Source organism: Ostrea edulis, chromosome 9 (genome assembly GCF_947568905.1).
Source record: "Ostrea edulis chromosome 9, xbOstEdul1.1, whole genome shotgun sequence".
NCBI classification, from domain to species: domain Eukaryota; kingdom Metazoa; phylum Mollusca; class Bivalvia; order Ostreida; family Ostreidae; genus Ostrea; species Ostrea edulis.
In genome coordinates, this window is record NC_079172.1 from 67424624 (window position 1) to 67448869 (window position 24246).

Genomic DNA, 24246 nt, shown 5'->3' on the forward strand with positions numbered 1-24246 from the left:
GGTAAGGTTTATTCTATAGCACGTCTGCTGGGGGAGGCTCACTCTAGAGCGAGACTTCCGTGGGGAAGGCTCACTCTAGAGCCAGACTTCTGGGGGGAAGTCTCACTATGCGGGGAAGTCTGGCTCTATAACAGTAGGAATAATAAATACATACCCAACCTGTAAGCCCCCCCCCCCCTTTTTCCCCAATTTGTGATCGTCGTTTCTATTTTGTATGTTTTTCCCCATTTATAAGCACGACATCGATCACAATGTCTTCTTCAATATACACAGGAAAAGCTCACACAAAAAAACGTAAGATTCATAAACATCGCATGTATACACATTGAAAACAAAAACCCGCTAATCCACTGATCTGTTTTTAACATAAGCACAAAAATTACAGGGTGATGTGACGTGAAATGTGTGCGAAAATAACAATACAAACATTCCCTTGAAGAATAGAGGAAAATGTTCCATTATTTGATAATCATTTGTATTGGTAATATTTGTTTTACATAGATATTCAAAATCAAAATACCTTTCCTTGCATAAACTTTCTACAAAAAAGAATAGAGAACTTTTCTCGCTTGAAATCTGTTCACCAAAGAGGTGGGAATTATTATTCAACTCTCTCTCTCTCTCTCTCTCTCTCTCTCTCTCTCTCTCTTTCCAAACCTTTGGTTCAAATAGGAACTAGAGGTTCGAGACAGGTCTGTACATGTACATGCAAGGTGAAGATAACGAACAGTGATCAATCTCATAACTCATATAAGCAATACAAAATAGATAGTTGGGCAAACAGGGACCCCTGGACACGTCAGAGGTGGGGTCAGGTGCCTAGGAGGAGTAAGCATCCCCTGTTGACCGGTCACAGCCGCTGTGAGCCCTATATCCTGGTCAGGTAAACGAAGTTATCCGCAGTCAAAATCAGTGTGCCAAGAAGGGCTTAACAATCGGTATGAAACACGTCAGACAGCATTTGACTCAATGATAGGTTGTATTGACGAACTAGATCGTTATAACGACCATATAATTTGCGAAATGCTGACTTCAATCGAGACTGTTGAAACCCCTGTACCATCAACTTGTTTGTCAGTAGCTTGCCTCGATTAAAAAACTGGCTATACGCAGAACAAGCTCTTGCACATCGAATCAGTTGAGATATATAAACACCATATGCAAGTGATAATGGAATATTGCTACATAAATATGGGAAGTTGACGATGGAGAAGCTGAAATCACCCCGTTTGTCATACAGTTGCGTTGTCAGTTTGGTACATATGTAGGGATCACAGGTGCTTGTGGACAGGACTTCCGGTACCCCCTTTCTTGTATTTTTAAATGTTTAATTCTTTGGGTATTCCGGACGTATTTTTGATAAAATATGTAACTTCAGAGTTTATATATTTCAATGGAATACACAAATCTCGCATAGAAACCGTTTTTAAAAATGTCATATCACACCTATTTCTGGCAACTCCTCTCTGTTTGTGGTCATCTCATTTCTACTTCTTTCACATATGAATTTTTTTGTCAATTAATGTCATCGATGACATCTATTTTATGTCCTTGTCCCGTTTTTGTCCATGGCGAATACATGTATGTACCCGTTAAGGTACCATGCACTATCAATCACATGTCCGCGTTGTTCTCAATTTTTTCAGTAACTGTGCATTCATGTTTGTGATGTGATCCACCATAATGAAATTGCTATTAAGCTTCTCCCTCTTTGTGATGACCACTTTCCTCACATCATTGTTTAGGAACTTTACAATCACTGGTTGTGAATGTTTTTTGCTACTGCATGGTATCCGATGTATTGCCAGGTTTAAATAATTTGATGATCTCTTTAATTCAATTGAAGATATCTTTAAATCATTTACAATGCTTTTGTATAAGGAATTAATGCGCGCATCAATTCTTTTAAAGAGAGCAACAATTCAATTAAAGATATCATTAATTCAATTGTGGATATGTTGAATTGAAGATATCTTTAATTATTTAGTTGCTCTCTCTAAAAAAATTATTGCTCTCTTCAAATGAATTAAAGATATCATTAATTCAATTGAAGAGAGCAATAATTGAATTAATGCGCGCATTAAATCAATTATTGCTCTCATCAAATGAATTAATGCGCGCATCAATTCAATTATTGCTCTCATCAATTGATTTAATGCGTGCATTATATCAATTATTGCTCTCTTCAATTGAATTGTAGCGCGCATCAATTCATTTGAAGAGATCATTAATTCATTTGAAGAGATCATTAATTCAATTGAAGCGCGCATCAATTCAGTTGGAGAATTAATGCTCTCATCAATTCAATTAATGCGCACAATAATTCAGAATTGAAGATATCATTAATTATTTGAACAGATCTTTAATTCAATTGTTGCGCGCATCAAATGAATTGATGATATCTTCAAATAATTGAAGATATTTTCAATTATTTGAGTTTATGTTAATTTGGCGCTCCATACCTATCGGCTTCCGTACGTCCCATAGGTGTCGTTGTTCGTTAACACATTTGAAAATTCTTGTAAAACGCTTTGTAAATTCTTATACAGACGTTTAACTTCGCGCGTAATCAATTTATGATACAGAATTTTAAGATAAAATTGTTTTACCCTGGTAATCCAAATTCCCAAAATTTTATTTTAATCATAATAAAGTATTTTCTTCCGATTTTTTGGGTGTTATCTTGGCTACATTAATCATTTTAATTCTTTTAAAATTCTGTTCTCTTTTCCGTTCCGTGTTTTAGCAACACCCCACTACTTTGCAATACACATTTGAAATTTTCGCGCTATAAGGTACAGAGTATTGCTTAATCATCCGGGGTTTTCGTAGGGCTCCTTCTATCAAAATGGCTGCCGCTTGCGACATTTCTGATTCGCAAGGTAAATATTTCTGACCAAAATTGATATATTTTCAGCAGTTCTTTGTCACCGGTGTATGAATTTTAATGATATGAAGTTCTGAGCTTAATATCTCATCAACAAAATGTAAAATTTACTGTTTAACATAACCAGGTCGATTTGTCAAGTGTATGAGAGGCCCACGTCTGTGGGGAAGTTCTTTATTGATCTAAGGGGGTCGTATGAAGACGAATACACAAATTCAGTAAAAATCAGCGGTTAAATCCTGCCTTTGTCCCGTTGAACAGATAATCAGGGTTAGGTTTCTCTGCTTGTAAAACTAGGCTTAGTTAGGATAGGGTATATATATTTTTTAATAAGCACAAGTTTTACAAACGAGTTGAGACGGCTCTATGGTTAGGGTGTTCTGTCATGTTTCACCCTGTGTGCGCAACCCTCATCCCCTTCTGTTCTGCCCCGTGTGTACAAAACACTCTACATTATCGGACATTCCTTCATGTCAGTATTGTTTATACTGTTGGAATGGTGGTTCGGGTTTGCTGGTTTTATCTATTGTTATTTTGTCTCAGCACTTTCTGATAATGGACCTGGGTCCCCTGTAATTGGGAAAATCATCATTTTATGAATTAGGAAAATTTAGTATTTAGGAAAATTTAGTATACTGTCATTTTCATCCAAACTGAATTTAAGAATAACAAAACAACCACATTTTCGTTTATATACAGTCCTTCACAATTTATCGATTTTTTTCTCTGCCAGGGTACATTATAAAATAATCATTAAGATATGAATGCATTTGGGAAATTTTGGTTACATTGGCATTTTTTCTATATATTATTGGTGAGTAGTGACATTGTAGGCTTTTGTATTGATTCTGTGAACGTTTCGAACTGATTGGTTGGTTATACATAGTGATAATGCAAACATATTAGTATTGGTCACAAACTTTGCTGCTCGATCTTTTGAGTGTTTCTAGTTCCAGGTTTTTATCATAGTGGTGATAAGGTGGTTTTCTGCTTTTGCAGTCATTTATTATAAATCCACTCTGTTTTGAAGTTTTTCGATTTTCTCGATGTTGCCTTTCATTTATAGATCCAGACAGTGATCCCATATTTTAGAGTTGATCCAGTGTTCAAAATTAACCATAGACCAAGTCTATGTCAAATGAGATAGATCAAATTGTCTACACTAATTTTCTGGGTTTAAAAAAGAAAAATCAAAAGAAAATAATAAAATTTTGTTGAATCGTGTTTAAAAATACCAATTCAATCATAACTAGCATTTAACCAGCTTGAGTGTTGATTGCGAGTATTCTCACATACGCTGACCGTAATTCTGTCTTGTGATAAATGATATTCCCATTTAAAACGTGAAGTTGAACCATCTGCTATATGTTGCCCTGGTCAGTCGACATCTGATAAACATAAGCATTATGAGGAAAGGAGGATATTGTTATGGAAATAAAAAGAAAATATGCTTCCTAAGTACATTAGAAGTGATCAACAATGTTTTGATTTAGTGTTATTTTTATTCAATGTAGCGGTCTAGTACATGCCAATTTGATGAAGTCTATGTCATCTTGTTTTGGCATTGACCTGTGGTCTATTCCAACTTTTTAACCAATTTTGAAACACTGGTTGATCGAACCAATGTATGCTGTTTTCGTACCACACCTTTTACAATTTGACATTAAAGTACAGCATCAGGATCTATGTATACAATGTTCTTATTCTACCCTTTGTTATAAAACACTTGTATACAATGTCTCTATTCTGCATATGATGGACAATATGGATACAATCAGCTTGCATTTTAGGGAGAATCTACTGTGCATTAGATGCTCTCTCATTCTGAGCTCAAGTGAGCTTTTGTCTATCTGTACGGATGTCCATCAGTAAAATTTTAACATTTTTGATGTCTTTTGAAGAATCACAGAGTTAATTTCAACCCACATGCCACAAAGCATGCTTGGGTAAAGAGGATTTAAGTTTGTTTAAATGAACTGCCACACCCTTTTTTGAATTGACAGCTGTCTGACTTTAGGTACAGAAAACAATCATGATCTGAGTTATTTTGGAAAGATCAAAGGCTGACTGTTTATTAAGTATTTTTATATCCTGCACACAGCACTTCAGAGATTAGAAAACACCGAAGTCTATAAATTTCTGCCACAAGTATGGCAGCATTAATAATTATGTTGTAAATGAATATTTAATGACATTTGTATGAGAAGCAGTTGATATATATGTTTTAAATTTAGGGCCAGCAGATAATGGAGACCATACCAGTGAAGGTCCTCTGGCAATGTGGTCAGTTCAGGGTGACCAGGTCATCACCACCACCAACTCAGGGGAGGCAACCTCAGATGTCAAGTCAGTCCACGTGGTGGTATCTGTACAACCTGAGGAGAAGTCCCATCGGTCAGCAGTGTATAAGGAGAGGAGGTCCGGGAGAATCCCATCCAGGAAGCGGAATGTTCCATTCAAATTTAGGTAAGCATCAGTTACAGCAAATTCAGGTTGGAGTTGGACAGCATTATGATTATGTTGTTGTATGACAATGATTTGATGAAAATGAACTGTTTTAATCAGATTTGACCAGTGACCATGCTGATAATTATCTGAACTTGATGAAATGGTGGTGGAAATGTTTTGAATAGTGCAGTACTCATTACAGAACACAATTTTGATGTGCTAAAACATTTATATTGACCATTCTAACAGAGACTACAGGAATCCAGACCTGGTAGATGAGGAGAATGAGGAGGAGGCTGAAGAGAATTTCACACCTGAGGAAGAGTTCCGGAGTGTGTCCCTGGTCAAGCGGTCAGCCACAACCTCCACACGCAAAAGGGGTAGGAATCACCTTGTCGTTTTTCTTTTTTACTGAGTTTCAGCAGAGATAATAAATTCTTTATTTTGCACAAGTTTACAAATTTAGATTTTGCCAATGTTTAACAGTCTCATAGTTGATGAATTGTTAGCTAGAAGCGGGTAATGCTGCATCTTGTGATAAAGTATACACAGAAACCTCAAGTTTCTGTTGGAATGGATAATAAAAAGTTTTGGAGATTTGTGTGAGCATCACACTCCACTGGGATTTGGTTGTCAACACTGATGTTTTCAATGTTAAGAAATAGTTTTCTTTACATAAATTGTTAAGATGGTTCATTAATTTCATTGAATAAATCAGTAAATAGATATGACAATTTTCTAACTATAATGACAATATCATGACAGGAAGACCAAGAAAGCTGCCTCTCTATGACACCCCTGTAGCACAAGAAATAATAACTCTAGGTAAGAAAAAAAAGCAAAATAGTGATCTGATGGTGTGCTATTTATACCTGTATACCTTTATATTTGAAAGGCACTGTCTGCTCAGCTATAAGGTAGATATGTATATTCTTCTTATGTGCTGGTTTCATATCAATTATTTACTATTTTTATCTTACCTGAGACAAAGCTTGAAGTAATTTCTGATTGATATTTGTCTGTTGTAACTTGTTGTCTTAACTTTACACATTTTTCATCTTCAGAACAGTAAAACTTGGCACAAATCATCCTTGAATAAAGAGGATGCAATTTTTTTCAAATGAAGGGCCATACCCCCCCCCCCCCCCCCCCCCCACCCCACCCCACCCCATCCAGACTTTGTCCAGTCTGTCTGTCCATTTTAGAATTTAATCTTGCTTATAACTTTTGATTGATGCATTCAGAACTACATATTTTATATGCACATTCTTTGTGACTAAACCTTTTTTATGGCAGTAAAGATTTTAACCTTTTGACTTTGACCTTAGAGTTTGACCTTTTCGGGTGGAGTTCGAGTGCCAACTGGTCACAAAAGTAAAACTATAGTTCACTCAAACGTGCTTTAGTTTGCCGAAAGTGAATGAGTCTAGTCGAAATTTACTTGGTATTCTATCACGTACTCACGATCTCATTCAAAGATGGCAGACAGAATGTGAAAAGTAATTTTGAAGAATATATAACAGAAATCACAGAGGTGCATGATTTTAGTTATTTTAGTCAATTTTACTCATTTAGGTCAGTGTTTTACAATTAACTCTTGTCCAAAATGCAACAATCGAGATCAAAGTCAGTCGTTCTCCACTTGGAATGTGAGCTTAAGTAATGCAATCAAAAAACTATTTTAGATTAAATGATTCATAATTTTGGGAAAATTTTTGATCCCGAAAAAATGGTTATCAAGAGACAAGCTGTAGCTTGTAGATTTATGCTGGTACATCTGTAATTCTTGAAAGCCATCATCAAAAACTACATTGCAAAATTGACAATTCCACAACTGGTCTGCTGCAGACAGACATATTTTTATTTCTGAACTAAACTAAACTTCAGTTGCGTGCACTAGTTGACTAGACATGCGTAAACTAAACGCCCACACTAGACTATAGTTCACTTGCGAACTCTCATCATAATATCTCATGAATTATTTAAGATAGAGCTTTAATGTGAACTCCCATCATAATATCTCATGAATTATTTAAGATAGAGCTTTAATATGAACTCCCATCATAATATCTCGTGAATTATTTAAGATAGAGCTTTAATATTTTGTTTAGAGATATAAGAAGACAAGACATTTCATTTCATATTTTGACCTTGACCTTCTACAGAGCAGCAAGATCATGTTAGTCATATGGGTATTGAAGCATCCCTATGTTGTGTGAATTCAAGTTCAGTTATTTTGTGACCCTTTGGGGCCACAATATGCCAGGGGTCAAATTTTTTAATTTCATTGGAATAAAGATTGAAAAAAATCTGAGAAAAATTACAACAGCAGGGGCACCAAGGTGACTCAGGTGAGCGATGTGGCCTATGGGCTTCTTGTTTGTATTCTTTTTTATGCCCCCTTTCTAGAAGAGGGGCATATTGCTTTGCACCTGTTGGTTGGTAGACCACATATTGTCCTCTCAATATCTTGAGAACCATTCACTTGATCATAATATTTCATCTGTGGGTTGGTTATGAGTAGAAGAGGACCTTTATTGTTTTCCAGGTCAAAGGTCAAGGGTCAAACTGGACATAGTAATATACTGTCCACTCAATATTTTGAGAACCCTTTGCTTGACAGACATCAAACTTAGTACACTGGTACATCTTCAGGAGAAGATGACCCCTATTGATTTTGAGGTCACATGGTCAAAGGTCAATGGTTGAAGTTGACATAGTAATATATTGTCTCTTATATTTTAAGAAGAATTTGCTTGATTGACACCAAACTTGGTACCTGGTACAGCATAAGGAGTAGATGACCCCTATTGATTTTAGGTCACATGGTCAATCCACTATTTGACATAGGAAGATATTGTCTGCTCAATATTTTGAATTGATGATACTACTATCAATTAAATGATGTGTGTGTATAAACCTTTTCAATTTGCACCATGGGGTACATACGTGTTTTACAAACATCTCTTGTTCATTGTTGTGTATTATAGATCCTAATGCAGTCAACAGTTTGGGGATGGGGAATGAAGACGTCAGTATTGTGATCATTCAGCAAGGGTTAGAGGGAGAGGACATCATCCTGCAGACAGACGGGGGTCAGGTGCTGACCGGTACACTGGACACAGATCAGACCACAAACCCACCGACAGATGGTCAAGTGCTGACCGGTGCACTGGACACAGGTCAGACCTCAAACCCACCGACAGATGGTCAAGTGCTGACCGGTGCACTGGATACAGGTCAGACCACAAATTCACCTCAAGAACAGAACACGACGGAAGAGGCAGTGAAGAGCGAGGGATGTATAGTGCACAATTCTACTGATAACAAACTCCAGCACGACGAGGAAGTGAGCAGTAGGACAGAAGAAGAGGCGGGGGAGACTGGAGGTGAAGGGATAGGGGTAGATGTCAACATAAAGCAGGAAGAAAAAGAGGAAAGTTCAGAGGCGTGGGAGTGGGAGAAAGAATCCCAAAGTGAGAATGTTCCAGTGGAATCGGACGTTAAATCGAGCCAGAAACCTCGAACTGTCTACCTCAATAAGAAACCGCGTCGGGCCGGGAAAAAAAACAATGTAGTGATGGTGTATTCTTGTGGAGTTTGTGTGAAAAAGTTTTCATCTAAAGGTATATATACATATCAAAACTGCCTTAGTTATACAGCTGTTGAATTGAGATACGTCTCTCTCTGTATACAAATGTATACACTTACTTAAGAAAGGATTTGTTTCCTATATATTGGGCACGTTGATATATCATATTTTGTATGCAGCAACTATAGAATGTACGTATTCTTCTGAGAACAGAAAATGAGTAGCATTTCTTGTTTTTGTGTCAAGGTCATTTCAACGTTTTTCTCTTTTTATATCAATGAACCGTGAACTTTTATTCAAGCAGATATGAATTATATCTACTTTTGAATCATTTCGAATTTTATGGATGAAACTTTGTTGTTGGTACTCCTCTAAAACTGCTGGATAGAATTTCATGTAAGTTTGCATGTGTTATGGACATGCTGTGTAGATGTGCATTCTAATTTCTGGGAGTTATGCCCCTTTTAAACATTGATATATTATTTGGTCAACTTGTGTGAATGTCGTTTTCAAGCCATTTGTAATAAGAATTTTTTTGTTTTAATATATTTCTAAACAATATTACATATGATTTGAGTAGTGTCCTCTACTTGCAGTACATGTGTGAAAATAGCACAGAATATGTATTGTATTTTATTCATAGCATTGCCATTCATTGTGTGTAGCATTGCCATTCATTGTGTGTAACATTGTCATTCATTGTGTGTAACATTGTCATTCATTGTGTGTAACATTGTCATTCATTGTGTGTAACATTGTCGTTCATTGTGTGTAACATTGTCATTCATTATGTGTAGCATTGCCATTCATTGTGGTGTACTGTAAAAGGAGTTGTTTAAGCGTGGGGGAAATTACGCTAATTACGCTGTCACATATCAAGCGCATAAATTTCCCCCACGCGTACAATATAGTGATGAATATTTGATATAATATTATTATATTTATATGCAGTTGCATCATATCCCCCCCCCCCCCCCCCCCCCCCAAGTAATATTGGACGTGGAAAAACATATCCTTAACTCTCGGCGTAAATAACCAATTTTACAGTAAATGAGGTTGCTCACTTTTTCTTTCATGTAGTAAATGGGTTTTTTTTTCTTGGTGGTAGGAAATTTGAAAACTCACATGAAGATCCATTTAGGAGAAAAGCCTTTCCACTGTAATTTGGAGAACTGCACCAAGACATTTAGGAGTAATGAAGCACTCCGGAGACACAAAATGTCACACTTAGGTAAGTCTCTATCAGACAGAACCTTAACTGTGTCTGAATCGTGTGTCGCATCTATGGAATTATTAAATTTGTTTCAAATTTCTAAACTTTAAAAAGATAAATTTGATTCAGTGTGTATTATTTATTAAGATTTACTCAAAATAGGAAAATATTGATGGGCTGAAGTTTGATTATTTCTCCATTTATAATGGAAATTGTGGCAAATTCTTTATATCTCAAACTACAGTTGAAAATTGACCATTCGATGAGCTTTCTCAGAATGAGATATCTCCTCTGCTAACATTTTTAATTATGAATTTAGAGGGATTTATGTTATTTTGAAATTTCATGTAACAGTGGGTTCAGTGCTGCTTTTTTGTGAGGGCATTTTGTATTTTGATTCTCGACAGTAGAAAGGCTTCATGTATGATGTAGACTTGTCAATTATTTATTTCATAAAGTGCATACTTTATAAAACTTTGACACAGGCAGCTTATTAAATAGATTAGTTTATCAAGTGCCCTTGCAAGTGAGCCTTTAATGTTTACTTACATGTAATTACTGAATCTTTTCTCTTAAATTTTTTTTGAAATTGACATTGCTTTCATCATGGACAAGGAATGCATGTTTGTTGCATACTAATTCAATCCATTTTTTAGTACCACATACCTGTCTGTGTAATCATTACCAAATATGGAGCATTATCAAGGTCAAGCTGTTCTGTTTAACGTAATGAATGGGTCAACCATATGATATTTTAGTGCTTAACTCTGGTTTATAGTTTTAAAAAATACATAAAAATATAAACAATTAAATGTCTTTCTTTGTTGTTTCATCGTATGATGAAGATAGCAATCATTGCAGAAAAATGTACATAACCTACTTACGCGGGTTATAAATTTTTCCTGCAGTGCTAGCTACCTTCATCACCCGATGAAACAACAAAGAAAGCATTTTATTGCTTAAATCACTGTCACTGTCATTGTATTCACAGGCAGTTTTGGTAGTGGAAAAAGTCATCATTTATACATGATTGATTCTTAGGAGAGATTTATAATCAATTTTAAAAACATTTATTTTATCATAATCAGGCTTTATTTTATTTTCTCTACTGATGAGATTCAGTCTGCAAAATTGTTGAATATTAGGCCTGAAATAAAATTTGCCATATTTCCACTATTAACCCAATCAACCTTGAATTATACCCCTATCTTAATAATATTTCCTAACAAATTGCTCATGAGATTATTGACTAAACATTGTTTTGGAGTTAACTCTTGTCTTTACATCAGAGTTAATTGATATTAAAGCATTGAATTAATAGTGAAAATGTGCCCCTCATGTTCAGTATCTTAATAAACATACCACAAGATTTCTTTGTGTACTCTGAAAATAAGGTTTGAGGGGGAAAATACCCTACTGACTACCTCAGATTTTAAATGGATGTTAGCGGAAACACAACAATGGTTATATCTGGTCTTATGATAGTACAATTGTATGTTAGCGGAAACACAACAATGGTTATATCTGGTCTTATGATAGTACAACTGTATGTTGTATGCTTGCTATAGTGTAACATGAAAAAAAAATCTTCAGGATGGAGAGAAAATGAAAGTACCATCTAGAACGAAGACTCTTCAACAGGCACCTCAACCATGGTAGTTTACTGCAAACCACGATTAAAATCTGTTACATGTACTGCGATAGGTTCTTCTACAATAGGAAAGGCTTGTTCTTTTATTAACAGAGTGTGATTTTTTTTGCAGGTATTAAGCCTTTCCAGTGTAATTTCTGTCAGAACAAGTTCTCCAGTAACGTGAGTCTACAAGAACACATGTCGCGTCACACGGACAGCAAACCACACCAATGTCACATATGTCAGCGTAACTTCCGGCAGATCAGCTGTTTACGACGACATCTTGTTACCCACTCCTCGGATACGCCGTTTGCCTGTAATCTCTGTGGGCGGAAATTCTCCCAAAATATGTACCTCAGGTCACACATGAAAATGCACACAGGTGAGAAGGTCAAGGCTGTTGATGTGAATAAAGAGGGCAAAGTGCATGTCTTTTGTTTTGAAATTTTGCATCTTCCTTATAGAAATGTTTATTTTCTGAAATATTGTACAAATGTTGAATTTATTTTGCAATTTTAGAATATATCACTAAAAAGTAGGTTAAAATGTTTTTATTTTCTGTTGGGGAAATATTGTCTATAAATTTGAAATAAGGTAAGAAAATGTAGAAAAGTTATAGATGAATAGGGCCCACCGAAATCGACATTCATGCTATTGGTTCAAAATTAAATGTATTTTGTGCAAGAATTTTACCACAACTCATTTGTTATTCTCCATTTGATGAAAATGATGTTAAAATGGAATTATGACATAAACATGTTTTGCCACCATTTGCTGTATTTAAAATGACGACATTATTTCTCGCAGTTTTTCTTCTAGGAAACATTGAACACAGGCTTGGACAAAATTTATACCATAGATAAATCTCTCTGGCACACATAAATTATGTGATAGAAAAATTTCATTTGTCCATATCTGTGCTCTGTTTTCTGAAATAAACATTCACAAAAGACAGCATTTTATCTAAAATTGAGTAAAACTGAGAAATGTGCCACTTTTGAGCCTCTGTAATCCACACTAGTATAAACATCAGAGACAAATTATGACCTTGGACATGACCTCCTTTATGAAATAGATCTAGTCTTTCTTGAAAGCTTTGTAATTTCGAGTTTTATAAGGCCAGAAAGGCTACTATTATACATAGTACTCTCATGTGTTTTTGGTTTTTTTTCTAGGAGAGAGACCATTTAAGTGTAAATTGTGTGATAAAGCCTTTGCTCATCAATCGGATCTCAACAGACACAAAATTGTTCATTCAGGCAAGTCAATATTTACATTTATTATAAAATCATACAGTTTATTTGGTCAAGTCAATATCTAATTTATTAGTTGTTTATTCACTGAAGTCAATATCTACATTTATTAATATGATAATTTAATGTGTTATTGCTGCATTATCTATATTTGAGATATCGATATCTCTTTTTGAAAAGATATATATAAAGGGAGATTACTCTAATATTTGAATTCTTGCTTTCACAGGAGAAAAGCCATATGAATGCGAGGTTTGTGGCACTCGATTTAGCGACCCTTCCAGTAAAAGGCGGCACGAACGCGAACACGTGGGAACCAAACCGTATGTCTGTCAACTTTGTTATGAATCTTTCAAACGGGCTGGACAATTAAAGGCTCACCTGAGCAGGAAACACTTGCACCAGAAGGATGACGTCCAGGTGATCCGCACGAGCACAGGTGCCCTACAGTTTGTGTTCCCTAATGCTGACCAGTCTATTAGCCAACAGGACATAGCAGCATCAATGCTGAGTGACCACCATACTCTAGTGAAACAGAAAAAAATTGTGAAGTTAATCCAGGATCTCAACACTTCCATACAAAATGTCCCTATCAACCCACCACCCCACGATTACTCTGCCACCGAGTCGACGTCTGTGCTGGATGAAGAGAGGCAGGAAGAAATGTCAGTCGACTCAGTGATTAATGATGCATTAAGCAAAACTCAGGGATTGACTTCACAGGGAAGAGAACAGAAAGTACAGACTCTGCCCGTGTCTTCTTTTGATAGTTCTCAGATGTCCGAACCAACAGTAGTAACCATCGCAGAGGTTCTGGACAATGGTCACATCCAGACGATTAAGTCCGAGGACTGCGTTCCTGTGGAGTACCTCCATATTATCGAGGAACTGGCACCCGAGTCTCTGGAACAACAAGTGGTGGAGGTCCACTACCAAGACTCAGGGCAGAGCACGGAATCCGACCAATCCAAGCAGGTGTTTTCTCACCAGAACAGGGAACCTGAAACTGCAACAAGCTCAGCCCCGGATCCCGAAACTTCAACTAGCTCAGTCCAAGATCAGTCCTCGGACTCCACCTCCATGGATTACGTCAATCATCCGGACTTCAGCAGCCAGGCGTACTATAACTGGCTGTGTAGTTTCACCGAGCTGTGCAAGGTTATGCCGATGCCTCTCGATGTATCGCTGTTCCAGAAAATCAGTCAGGTGCACAAACATTTGTCTGACGTAATGGCCACTCCCTCCGGGGTTGTAGCAGACAAGGAGAATTTTAAAACGTTGATGAATATTTCCAAAGAATTGAATACCATTATCAACGAGCATTTATTTTATGTCATGCAGAATTTAGATGCCATGGAAGACAAAGAGTGATGGTTTGTTTTGTCCGAGTCGGAATGTTGCATTTGATATTTCTGTAAACAATCAGGATATTTGTGTTGCTGTACATGGTACAGTGTATTATGTATGCGAGTTGACAGTTTATAAATTTGTGTTCTTTTCAAAAGAGATTTGTGTTTGTAACTGTTGATTGTATTTATTATTTATTTTCTATAGGTCTATATGCTTTAATATTGACTGTATTTATTATTTATGGGTCTATACGCTGTTGACAATTCACTAATGTTTTTGACAGTAATAAACCTATGCTGTTTCATAGTTTGTGATATTTTTCGATATAGGCACTGTGACATACATTGGCCTTTCAATCTTACGTAAAAGTTTATGTGCTGATAGAAGTAACTAACTTGTGTACAAATACAAGGAATTGATATCTAGTTTTTCTATATTATGGGGGATACATTAGATAGAGGCTCATGGGTAAGCTTGCTCACCTGAGCTACTGCATATAAACCCCACCCCCGGTGATTCCACCTTTTAATCTGGGAATCTTAATAGTATGGACAAACTCCAATCTCAATACATGAGGATGCTTGCACCTTGATTTGAGAAAAAAAATTGCCTTAGTGGTTCTCGAGAACTTGGGGAAACTTTAAACTTCTTGACCCTCAAAAGATGTGTTAAAGCATGAGACGTTTATTTTCACTACAGACAGACACTTTCTTATTAATAATGTAAGTGCCCCTATGATTGCTGATAAGATAATATATTTCTGAGGTCCCAGAGTTCATGGATTGAACCAACTCGAATGTACACTATCTAATACTTTATTTGTAAAACTTTACCTCCCCCACTATGACCTCACTTAGACAGCGAGGGTCGTGGTGTAAGCTTGAATTTACACTACATGAGGATTCTTTGTATATCAAATGGGCACCCTTTGTTCTTGAAAAGATTTTTAAAACATTTTCCTATTTACTCTTGTGTAAAACTTTGAAACCCCATTGTGGCTTCGTCCTAACTCTGGGAACAATAATTTATAAAAACTCTTCATTATTCCCTCTGAATTGTGAGAGTGGGTGTAGTAACGGAACCACTCGTGTTTTAGGTGTGTGTAACACTGAGCTTGTAGACACTACAGGCTACGATTTTGATATTTTACAAGTAGCTTTGTAATTGGGAAAAGAAGAACCTTATTGATTTTGGGGTCAAAAGGTCAAGGTTATGACAGGACTTCATTTTTTGCTTAATTTATTGGATGCTTCACAAGTAGCATTGTTTTCGAGAGGAAGAACCGTATTGATTTTGGGATCCAAAGGTCAAGGTCACGATGGGACTTGAAAAAAAATCTTGTAGACACTCATTGTGAGGGGGTACATGTATTACCCCGCATTGCGGAACTCTTGTTATTGTACCCCATAGAAATACCGGTGTCCGTCCGCAACTCCTCCGCACCCACTCAACGGATTTTGTTGAAATTTTGTGAATTGTTGGTCACCATATGTAGTTGATCATATTGCGCCATCATTTTGATTCGACAAATTTTACAGGCGTCATGAGACTTTTGTGCTTCAACTTTTTTTGCGGCGTATAATGAAGCATCGATGCATGTGCATGTATATAACTCTTTTGGTTCCATAGTTCTTGAGAAGATTTTAAGCACTTTATCCTAATTTCAGCTGAGCTGAAGGCTCAAGTGAGCCTTTCTGATCACCTGTCGTTTGTCTGTAACTTACTTAGGCCTGTCGTTCCGTGAGGAACATAGGCCATCGACGACAGTCCTCCAACGAACACGATTCTGGGCTGCTTTTGCTGCGTCGTGCCAGGTCATGTCCTGCGCTTTTAGTTCTGCCTCTGAGTCACGCCTCCAGGTGTTTCTTGGACGTCCCCTCTTTCTCTTGCCCTGTGGGTTCCAGGTCAGGGCCTGGCGTGTGGTGCTGGAAGGTGGCTTCCTTAGGGTGTGTCCAATCCAGCCCCACTTCCTCTGTCCGATTTGTATGTCTTAAGGTTCCTGCCCTACTCTCTTCCATAGTTCATTTGTGATCTTTTCAGGCCATCGGATGTTGAAGATGCGCCTGAGACAAGTGTTGTAAAATGTCTGGATCTTATGCAGGGTTGTTTTTGGTCATTCTCCATGTCTCTGCTCCATACAGGAAGGCGGAATTAACATTGGAGTTGAGGATCCGCAGTTTGGTAGTAATGCGGATGTTCTTTGAGGTCCATGTGTTCTTTAGCATGGTAAACGCTGCTTGTGCCTTGCCTATTCTTGACTTGATGTCGCGGTCTGTGCCATCCTGTCTGTTCATCACACTCCCCAGGTAGATGAAAGACTCATCTTCTTTGATGGACTCACCACCTTTACTGTGACTGGTAATTGGACAGTGGTGTTGATTTTCATCAATTCTGTTTTCTTCAAATTGATCTTGAGTCCCGTTCCTGCTGATGATGTTACAAGGTGAGTTGTTTTGTCCTGCATCTGTCTGTGGTTGTGCAAAAGGAAAGCCATGTCATCGGCAAAGTCTAGATCGTAGGGTTGCGTCAGGAGTGTCCACTGTATACCATTGTTCCTGCCTGATGTGGTAGTCCTCATGATCCAGTCAATAACCAAGAGGAAGAGGAATGGTGACGGCAAACATCCTTGTCGAACTCCTGTCTTGACCTCAAACGGACATCTTGTCAGCATGGGTAACCCTGAATGTCATGCCTTGGTAGGTGTTACGAATCAGGGAGACGAGCTTCTCGGGTACTCCATAGTGTCCCAGTATCTTCCACAGTGTCTCACGGTCCACGCTGTCGAACGCTTTCTCGTAGTCGATGAAGTTGATATAGAGGGGTGACTTCCACTCCAGTGACTGTTCGATGATGATGCGCAGACTGGCTATCTGGTCAGTACATGATCTGCTGCGTCTAAAACCAGCCTGCTGGTCACGGAGCTTTGGGTCCACTGCCTCTTTCATCCTTTCGAGAATGATCCTGTTGAGGAACTTGCCAGGTACTGACAGGAGCATAATTCCCCGGCAGTTACTGCAGTCCCTCAGATCTCCCTTCTTTGGTAGCTTAATGAGGATGCTTTCTTTCCATTCCTCCGGGACGTTTTCTTCCTCCCAGATCTTCTTGAAGAGGTTGTGCAATATGTTAACAGCTGTCTCTGTATCAGCTTTGATGGCTTCTATTTACATGACAACATTCTAACATAGTGTAGATTCAAGTTAGATAAAACCATGCCCCCTGGGGGTAGGTTAGGGCCTCAATTGGGGATCAAAGAGGGAAAATCTTTTAAAAAAATTCACAAGAACCAGTGGGACAGAAAAGTTGAGAGATTCCTGAGTTTGTTAAAATCATGACCCCGGGGTAGAATGGGGCCATGATAGGGAATCAAAGTTTTATATGCTGATATATATCGATGATATCTTTGACAATATCTCTTGAACTCTTGAAACTAGGGCTTTCATATTTTGTATATACATTCCTTACGGCAAAACCTTTCATGTGATCCAATGGCATGTGACTTGAAAGTTTGACCTACTCTTAACAAAAAATCTTTCCTATTCAAATATGTCCTGAGGTATTGTATCTGATGTAGATCTTTCATATTTTGTATAAGATAAGTTTATTCCAATTTTGGGTCCATGGGGCATAACATCAAGACAGTTTATAAAGAAAGAAATTTAAAAAAAGATTACAACATTAACTACAAACTACATGAACTGCAAACTACATGTGGATGTAGCATATGGGGGAAACAAGTACATACTATGAATTGCAAATCAGGTGTATATATAAGTAAATGGACAATATCAGTATTATACCAACATATGAATAAACTATAAGGATTTTTGTAGTTTTAAAGCTTTACTTCTTTTTCTGAAAGTTTTAACTAAATATTCACTCAATTTGACAATTACTGGTTTGTCCTCATTAATCATCCACCAAGTTTTGTCCTTATTTGTTAAATAGATTTTAAAAAATTATTGAGCCTGTATAGATCATGAAAAAACATATATATCTCTTTTAGCATAGAATGGACAATCAGTGAGGAAATAAAATTCATCTTCTATACAATCTAGGTTACATACTAGTAATTCACGTATTCTTTTGTTTCTTTCTAGAGGAATCTTCTGGCAGATATTGCTTTTTATGAATTCATATCTTCTTTCCATACGGAGGTCATGTACACTAATTCAAAATCTACATAGAGTTTTTCTTAATTCAAGGGATTTTATAAATATGTAATTTTCCATATTGAGTTTTCTTTATTCGAATGTGTTTAAAGTTTTCCTGATTTCTGACCCGCTTCACAACTTTTTGACCAGTAAAGTAAAAATTGTTTCCGTATCTGATTCTTCATTTGTTTTTTGAAAAATGAGAATTTGATATTTTTGCAATCGGATACCAAAATGCCCACTTTTTCTGAAATAAGTAATGTTTTTGTACCAACAATTTATATTATATGAATTCAGATTGATTTTCTCTGTATAAGCACTGTATAACAGGGATGATTCTGGGCAATACTCAAGTCTATGCCAATATAGTAAAATACTTTGAATTATAGAGCAGAACATAGGATATCTACCCAATTCAGAAATTATTGCAATATTAGTACTTCTTTTTCCGGCACCCAGTAGATGTTTACAAAACTTGATACATGTATTCAGGTTTTCTACCTGCCAATCTTTAAAGATATCGTATAAATCTCTGTCTTTTTCCAGCATGCATGCCGAAAGCATTCCCCATATCTGACAGTCATACAAGGCAATAGGTTTTACCAAATGGCCTAAAAGATGTAAAAATATATCAATTGGTGGACCTATAGATTTGATGTCTTTATAAAGTTTGAATGAGGTCTTTAAGAGCTTTATTATATAGATCAGATTTTGTTTCCTTGAAAAAACCTATTAGTCACAGGAGGATAATATTAGTCATAGATATTTATATTTATTAACACATCCAAAACATGTATTACCAAACACGAAATTTTCTTTAATTAGGTGCCATTTTTATTAGAAATAACTACTCTTGTCTTATTTGGTATTAATTTCTAAGCACCAATCGTTGCAATTTTCTTCAAGTAAGTTTAGTTTGTTTTGTAGTCCATTCTGGTTTTCTGATAACTGTGCAAGATCATCCGCATATAGAAGAGAGGTTATTTTCTTTCCAGAAAGATTGAAAGAGCTTATGGTTTATTCGTTCAGTAATTTAGAAAATCAAAAATATTTTAAAAATATTTGGGCTTGAGACGTCACCTTGTCGAACTCCTATCTCTGGTCTATATGGACGGGATAACTTTCCCCCTACTTTTATTTAGATATTGTTGTGCCTATACATACTGCATAATATGTTGTAGAATAAACCATGGATATTTAAGACTTTTGATGTTAAGTAACCTGGTTATCTTTTCGTAAGCTTCAGGAACTATCACATGTATCTCAGACTGTCAGAGATGACTTCGTTACTAAAACCTTTCTAGCAACAATATATGTCACGGTCGCTTAATGTTTGGTTCCAGACTTGATGTGGGTATTTCGTGTCGACGTCGTGGTATAAGTCAGTCGTCAGGTAGTGTACTTCCGGTCTTCCTTTCCGGCATATTTTCATGTAAAAATTTGACTACCAGCTGAAGCACTATTCCATTCCGAAAGCCATGAATTGAACAAGCTTGAATCTGCACTACCTATCGATGCTTTTATATTGATATCACTAATCATTGCGCTATTGTTCTTGAAAATAAATCTTGAAGTTTCTCCCCATTATATTTCCATATTCCCTGATGGATTTGAACAACATGGCCCGGTTCTTGAGATGATATTTCCTATTCGTCCCCTTGTAAAACTTTAACCAATATTGTAGCCGCTTCATAACCCTGGGTTATGCTTTGAGCAATATCTGTCTATGCTAAAGATATTGTTATGACTAAACACAGCACCGTTGCTCTTGAGAAAAAGATTTTAAAAGTTTTTTCCTCGTATATTTCCTTTCAAATCTTTTTTCCCTTTTTGTGACCCCATTTAACTCCTCGGGGACATGGGTTTGAAAAAAAAGAAAGAATATGTATGTGGAGATGTGATGTTTCTGAATCAATTGAAAGTTCGCCCTTGTGCGTAAGATAAGCATATCTTCCACTGATGGAGAAAGTACGGAAGCCGATAGGTGCCAGGGTATAGAATTAACATTCATTTAACTGGCGGCCACCACTTCATTTACTGGTGGCCGCCGCTTAATTTACACATGGCGGCTGCCAATTTCAAAAACAATTTAATTCGTATCGTTGAGTGATTATTTTTGAAAGATTTAGAATTGTACGCAAACACGCAGCATCGTTTTTTCAAAGTGTAGGAACAGTCGGGGGAGAAATTGTCTTCTTCAATTATTGGCAAACAGAAAAGGAATCTAAAAATGTCTCTTTTGCCCAAACTCTGTACTCCAGAATTGGAGGTGGCTCCGTTCGTCATTCATTTTTACCATTCATTACCTGCACCAAAAGAGTGAGGTGTGTGTGTGTGTGTGTGGGGGGGGGGGGGGGGCAATCCGCCAATTAATCTTATTTCATTTGTGAAAATAACTTAGTTTGCATATGAAAATAACAGAAAATGAACGTTATCAAAAATGTGGATAATACGTTGGTATATTAAGTATATACGTGAATATTTGCTCTCGCGCGAATCTGTCGACATTTGATATAGTGAACATTTATATAACTTTGTAAATTAACAGCACAATTGAAGAACAATAATGCTCTTAATTGTATATCACATATAAATTACTAAATATTGGAGAGGGAGATTACAGGATTGCATCCCTTTCATCTGAAGAGAAAGAGAAAGGAGTTGAATAACTGGCGGCCGCCATATAAATTAACTGGCGGCCGCCAGATAATAAGTGGCGGTCGCCAGTTGATAAGTGTCGGCCACCAGTTAAATGAATATTAATTCTATACCCTGGCACTTATCGGCTTCCGTAAGAAAGTATTTTTTAACTCAGTTAAATTTCAAGGAAACCGAAGACGCGCAAAATACTGATGGTATATTAAACACAAAATACGGCAAACTTCGACTTGAAGATGGTTTCATTTTCGGACGTTTCTGATGAGGAACTTGCGAATGCTAGCCAGTATATTGAAAATATTGAGCGCTTTCTTAAACCCTTGAATCAAGAGTAATTGGACAGTGACTGAAGAAATTACCATAAAAAAAACCCAGAAGGGCTATATCATTGTTTGAAACTTGGCAGCAAAACAGGGAAAAAATCTTGGGCCAGAATTCATTTGAATTTACATCACATGAAGAATTTTGAAAATGAGAGATGAGGAACTTGCGATGAGTTTTTTTTTTTTCATCATAGAGGTCAAGAGTAGAATGGGGAAGACTACAAACTAAACTCTCTATGTGAAATCGCTTGTGCAGTACAGCATTACCTCCGAAATAAGGGAAGATTAATTAGTTTCATCAACGACAAATACTTTGAAGGCATGCGAAGAGTTCCAAGGGTATGCTTGGGACAGATAATCCTCAAACATTGTTGAATGCACTCATTTATTTATTGGGACTACACTTAAGAGCTGGACAAGAGCACAGAAACCCCGAGAGCTGGACCAAACAGTCAAACCACGATCTGCACACAGACTAGAGGACATCTCCAAAAGCAACAGGGGAGGATTGCAGCACAGAAATGTAAAGACAAAGGTTACCAGGGCCTACCAAACCAAGAATGCCCCAGAGGGATGCCCGGTTTTGGTGTATGAAAAATATCTTACTTTAAGGCAAGTAGTGTTTAAACATCACTCTAACAATTTTATGAGCTTGCTTTATTTTACATACTTTCTGAATTTAGCATTTATTTTTCAGGCCTGAAAATGGAAGATGTGATACTTTATATTTATGACCCCTGAAATACACAACCCAGAATACATGGTATGCACATACAGCTGTTGGCGTCCACATTCTTAACCCCCCCCCCCAAAAAAAAAAACAACAACCAAAAAACGGTAGGAAAGCTTTGTTTGCAAGCAGGATTTGAAGGCCATTTTACCAGTCATTCTTTGTGTGGTACAGCAGCCACCAGATTACACGAAGCTGTAACAGATGAGCAACTCATCACCGAGAAGACAGGCCAAAGATCAAGTGTCGTACGGTCATATAAACGCACAAACGATACTCAACTTCAAGATATCAACAACGATACTTAGAGGGAGAGAAACAAGGGAAAGAACCAAGGACTGGAAACACCACTAGTGAAATGAAAATCAAATCTGGCAATGTTTCCTTCGAGTTCAAGTTCTGAAGATACGTAAATTAAATGTTGCATTTAATGTATTTGTTGTTTTTCCCCTTTGGGTATATTCCAATTTTTACCTGATACTGTCCATTGTGTCTGTTGTAACCGTTCATTCCGATCGGGAAAAAAACCTGTCCATTCTTAAAAGAATGGAGAGTTCTTCAAAAGGAATACACGTAGACACTTACATGTAACTAATGGACGGTTCGTGGAGTTAGAACAACGGTAACCTACAGAATGGACAATTCAAACAAAAGGTTTTACGTCAAAATCATGTTTTAAATTTAAAATAATTGTTCTTGAGAAAAAGATTTCACCCGTATATTCCTACTTAAACCTTACCCTACCCCCATCAATTTTGAATCTATACTAAGTCATATTTTAAATTTAAAACATGATTGTGACGTAAACCTTCTGTTTAAATTGTCCATTCTCTAGGTTACTGTTGTGCTAACCTTGATCCGCTATTGTGCCCCCTACCCCCATCTCCGGTGGGGGCGATAATTTGAACAATTTTGAATCTACACTAATTAAAGAAGCTTTCATAAGCTCTGGGGTTTTTCTGCTCTAGTGGGTTTTTTTTTAGAAGATGCCACCATTTTTTCTCTATTTCTTAATTACCTCTTCTTTGAAAAGGGCATCGCTCTTCAATGAATAATTTTGAATTCCCTTTACCCAAAAATGCTTTTTTGCAAGATGGACACCGGACAACAGGTGATCAGAAAACTCACCTTAATACCTCAGGTGAGTTAAAGAGGTTCGCACCTGACATTTGGAGTAATGTCAATTTTTTGGGAAGTTTATTTTTGATTTCTTCATTGAAGGAGAATTAGGAAATTAAAAAGAAAAACTGGGGTCGCAACGCTTGTTATTGAGCTATCGTGTTCTAAACATGACCTTTTTGCACTTAAAATTTATTCAGTTAAACTTGATTTTTCTGTTAGTGTCAACACAACATAAATAACACAAATCAATCATTACATAAAATAGATACATAATCATGTCCTCTAACACTACAGTTGAAAAAAAGAAATTAATATCAGTAAAGGAAATAAATAATGACCTTTTTGCACTTGATATACGAAAAACTTTGTGATATCAAAATTGAGAGTTTAAAAGAACATATTAGGAGTAATGTCAATTTCTAAAATTTTACATAATTTTCAAGGTCTGGTCTTCCAATTTAAAATGCAACTTTGAAAAGTGGGGGTTGGAGATAAAAAAAAAAATTGAATTATTGGCGAAAATACTGAATTTTTATACAAAATTTCGAGTAAATCAATTTAAACTCTTTAAAGAATCGGTGTTCTCTTTGGAAAAATATATCAACCAAGTTAATAAATTACAACATTTGAACTAGTTCCAAGTTTCAACTACCTGTATCATAAATTATAAAATAGGGGTATAAAAATAGAAACTGTAATACCATGCAGAATTATAACTTTTTGATTAGTTGGCGCATATACAATCTGATTAAAACCACCCCTTCTCCTTACTAAGTGCAAGGAGAAGGGAGTGTTTTAATGAGACTGGCGCATAATTATAGTAAAAGGGAGTAGTATTTCAACAGTTATTGTTTGGAACAGAGTAGCAAGAAAGAACTCGAAGATA

At 36.6% G+C, this 24246-nt stretch overlaps 2 protein-coding genes across 5 annotated transcripts; one reads left to right on the forward strand and one right to left on the reverse strand.

The window, feature by feature from the left end:
* The first annotated feature begins 2823 nt into the window (after positions 1-2823).
* On the forward strand, positions 2824-14680 carry LOC125658780 (zinc finger protein 79-like). 4 transcript variants are annotated; one of them, XM_056150386.1, is made up of 9 exons: positions 2824-2882; positions 5122-5353; positions 5585-5715; positions 6101-6160; positions 8326-8961; positions 10036-10158; positions 11904-12155; positions 12949-13032; positions 13256-14680. In XM_056150386.1, exons 1-9 carry the CDS (start codon positions 2849-2851, stop codon positions 14395-14397), a joined length of 2694 nt encoding a protein of 897 aa, XP_056006361.1. In that variant the 5' UTR covers positions 2824-2848; the 3' UTR covers positions 14398-14680. The 4 variants fall into 4 exon arrangements, with proteins under 4 accessions (XP_056006361.1, XP_056006363.1, XP_056006362.1 ...); XM_056150387.1 differs by lacking the exon at positions 2824-2882 and adding an exon at positions 3078-3157; XM_056150388.1 differs by lacking the exon at positions 10036-10158.
* Positions 14681-16096: 1416 nt separating this feature from the next.
* LOC125658580 (uncharacterized) lies at positions 16097-16954 on the reverse strand. Its single transcript, XM_048889862.1, has 2 exons — positions 16718-16954; positions 16097-16348 (listed from the first exon to the last, which is right to left on the reverse strand). The coding sequence occupies exons 1-2, from the start codon at positions 16952-16954 to the stop codon at positions 16097-16099; spliced, it is 489 nt and encodes a 162-aa protein (XP_048745819.1).
* Between the last annotated feature and the right edge of the window lie 7292 nt (positions 16955-24246).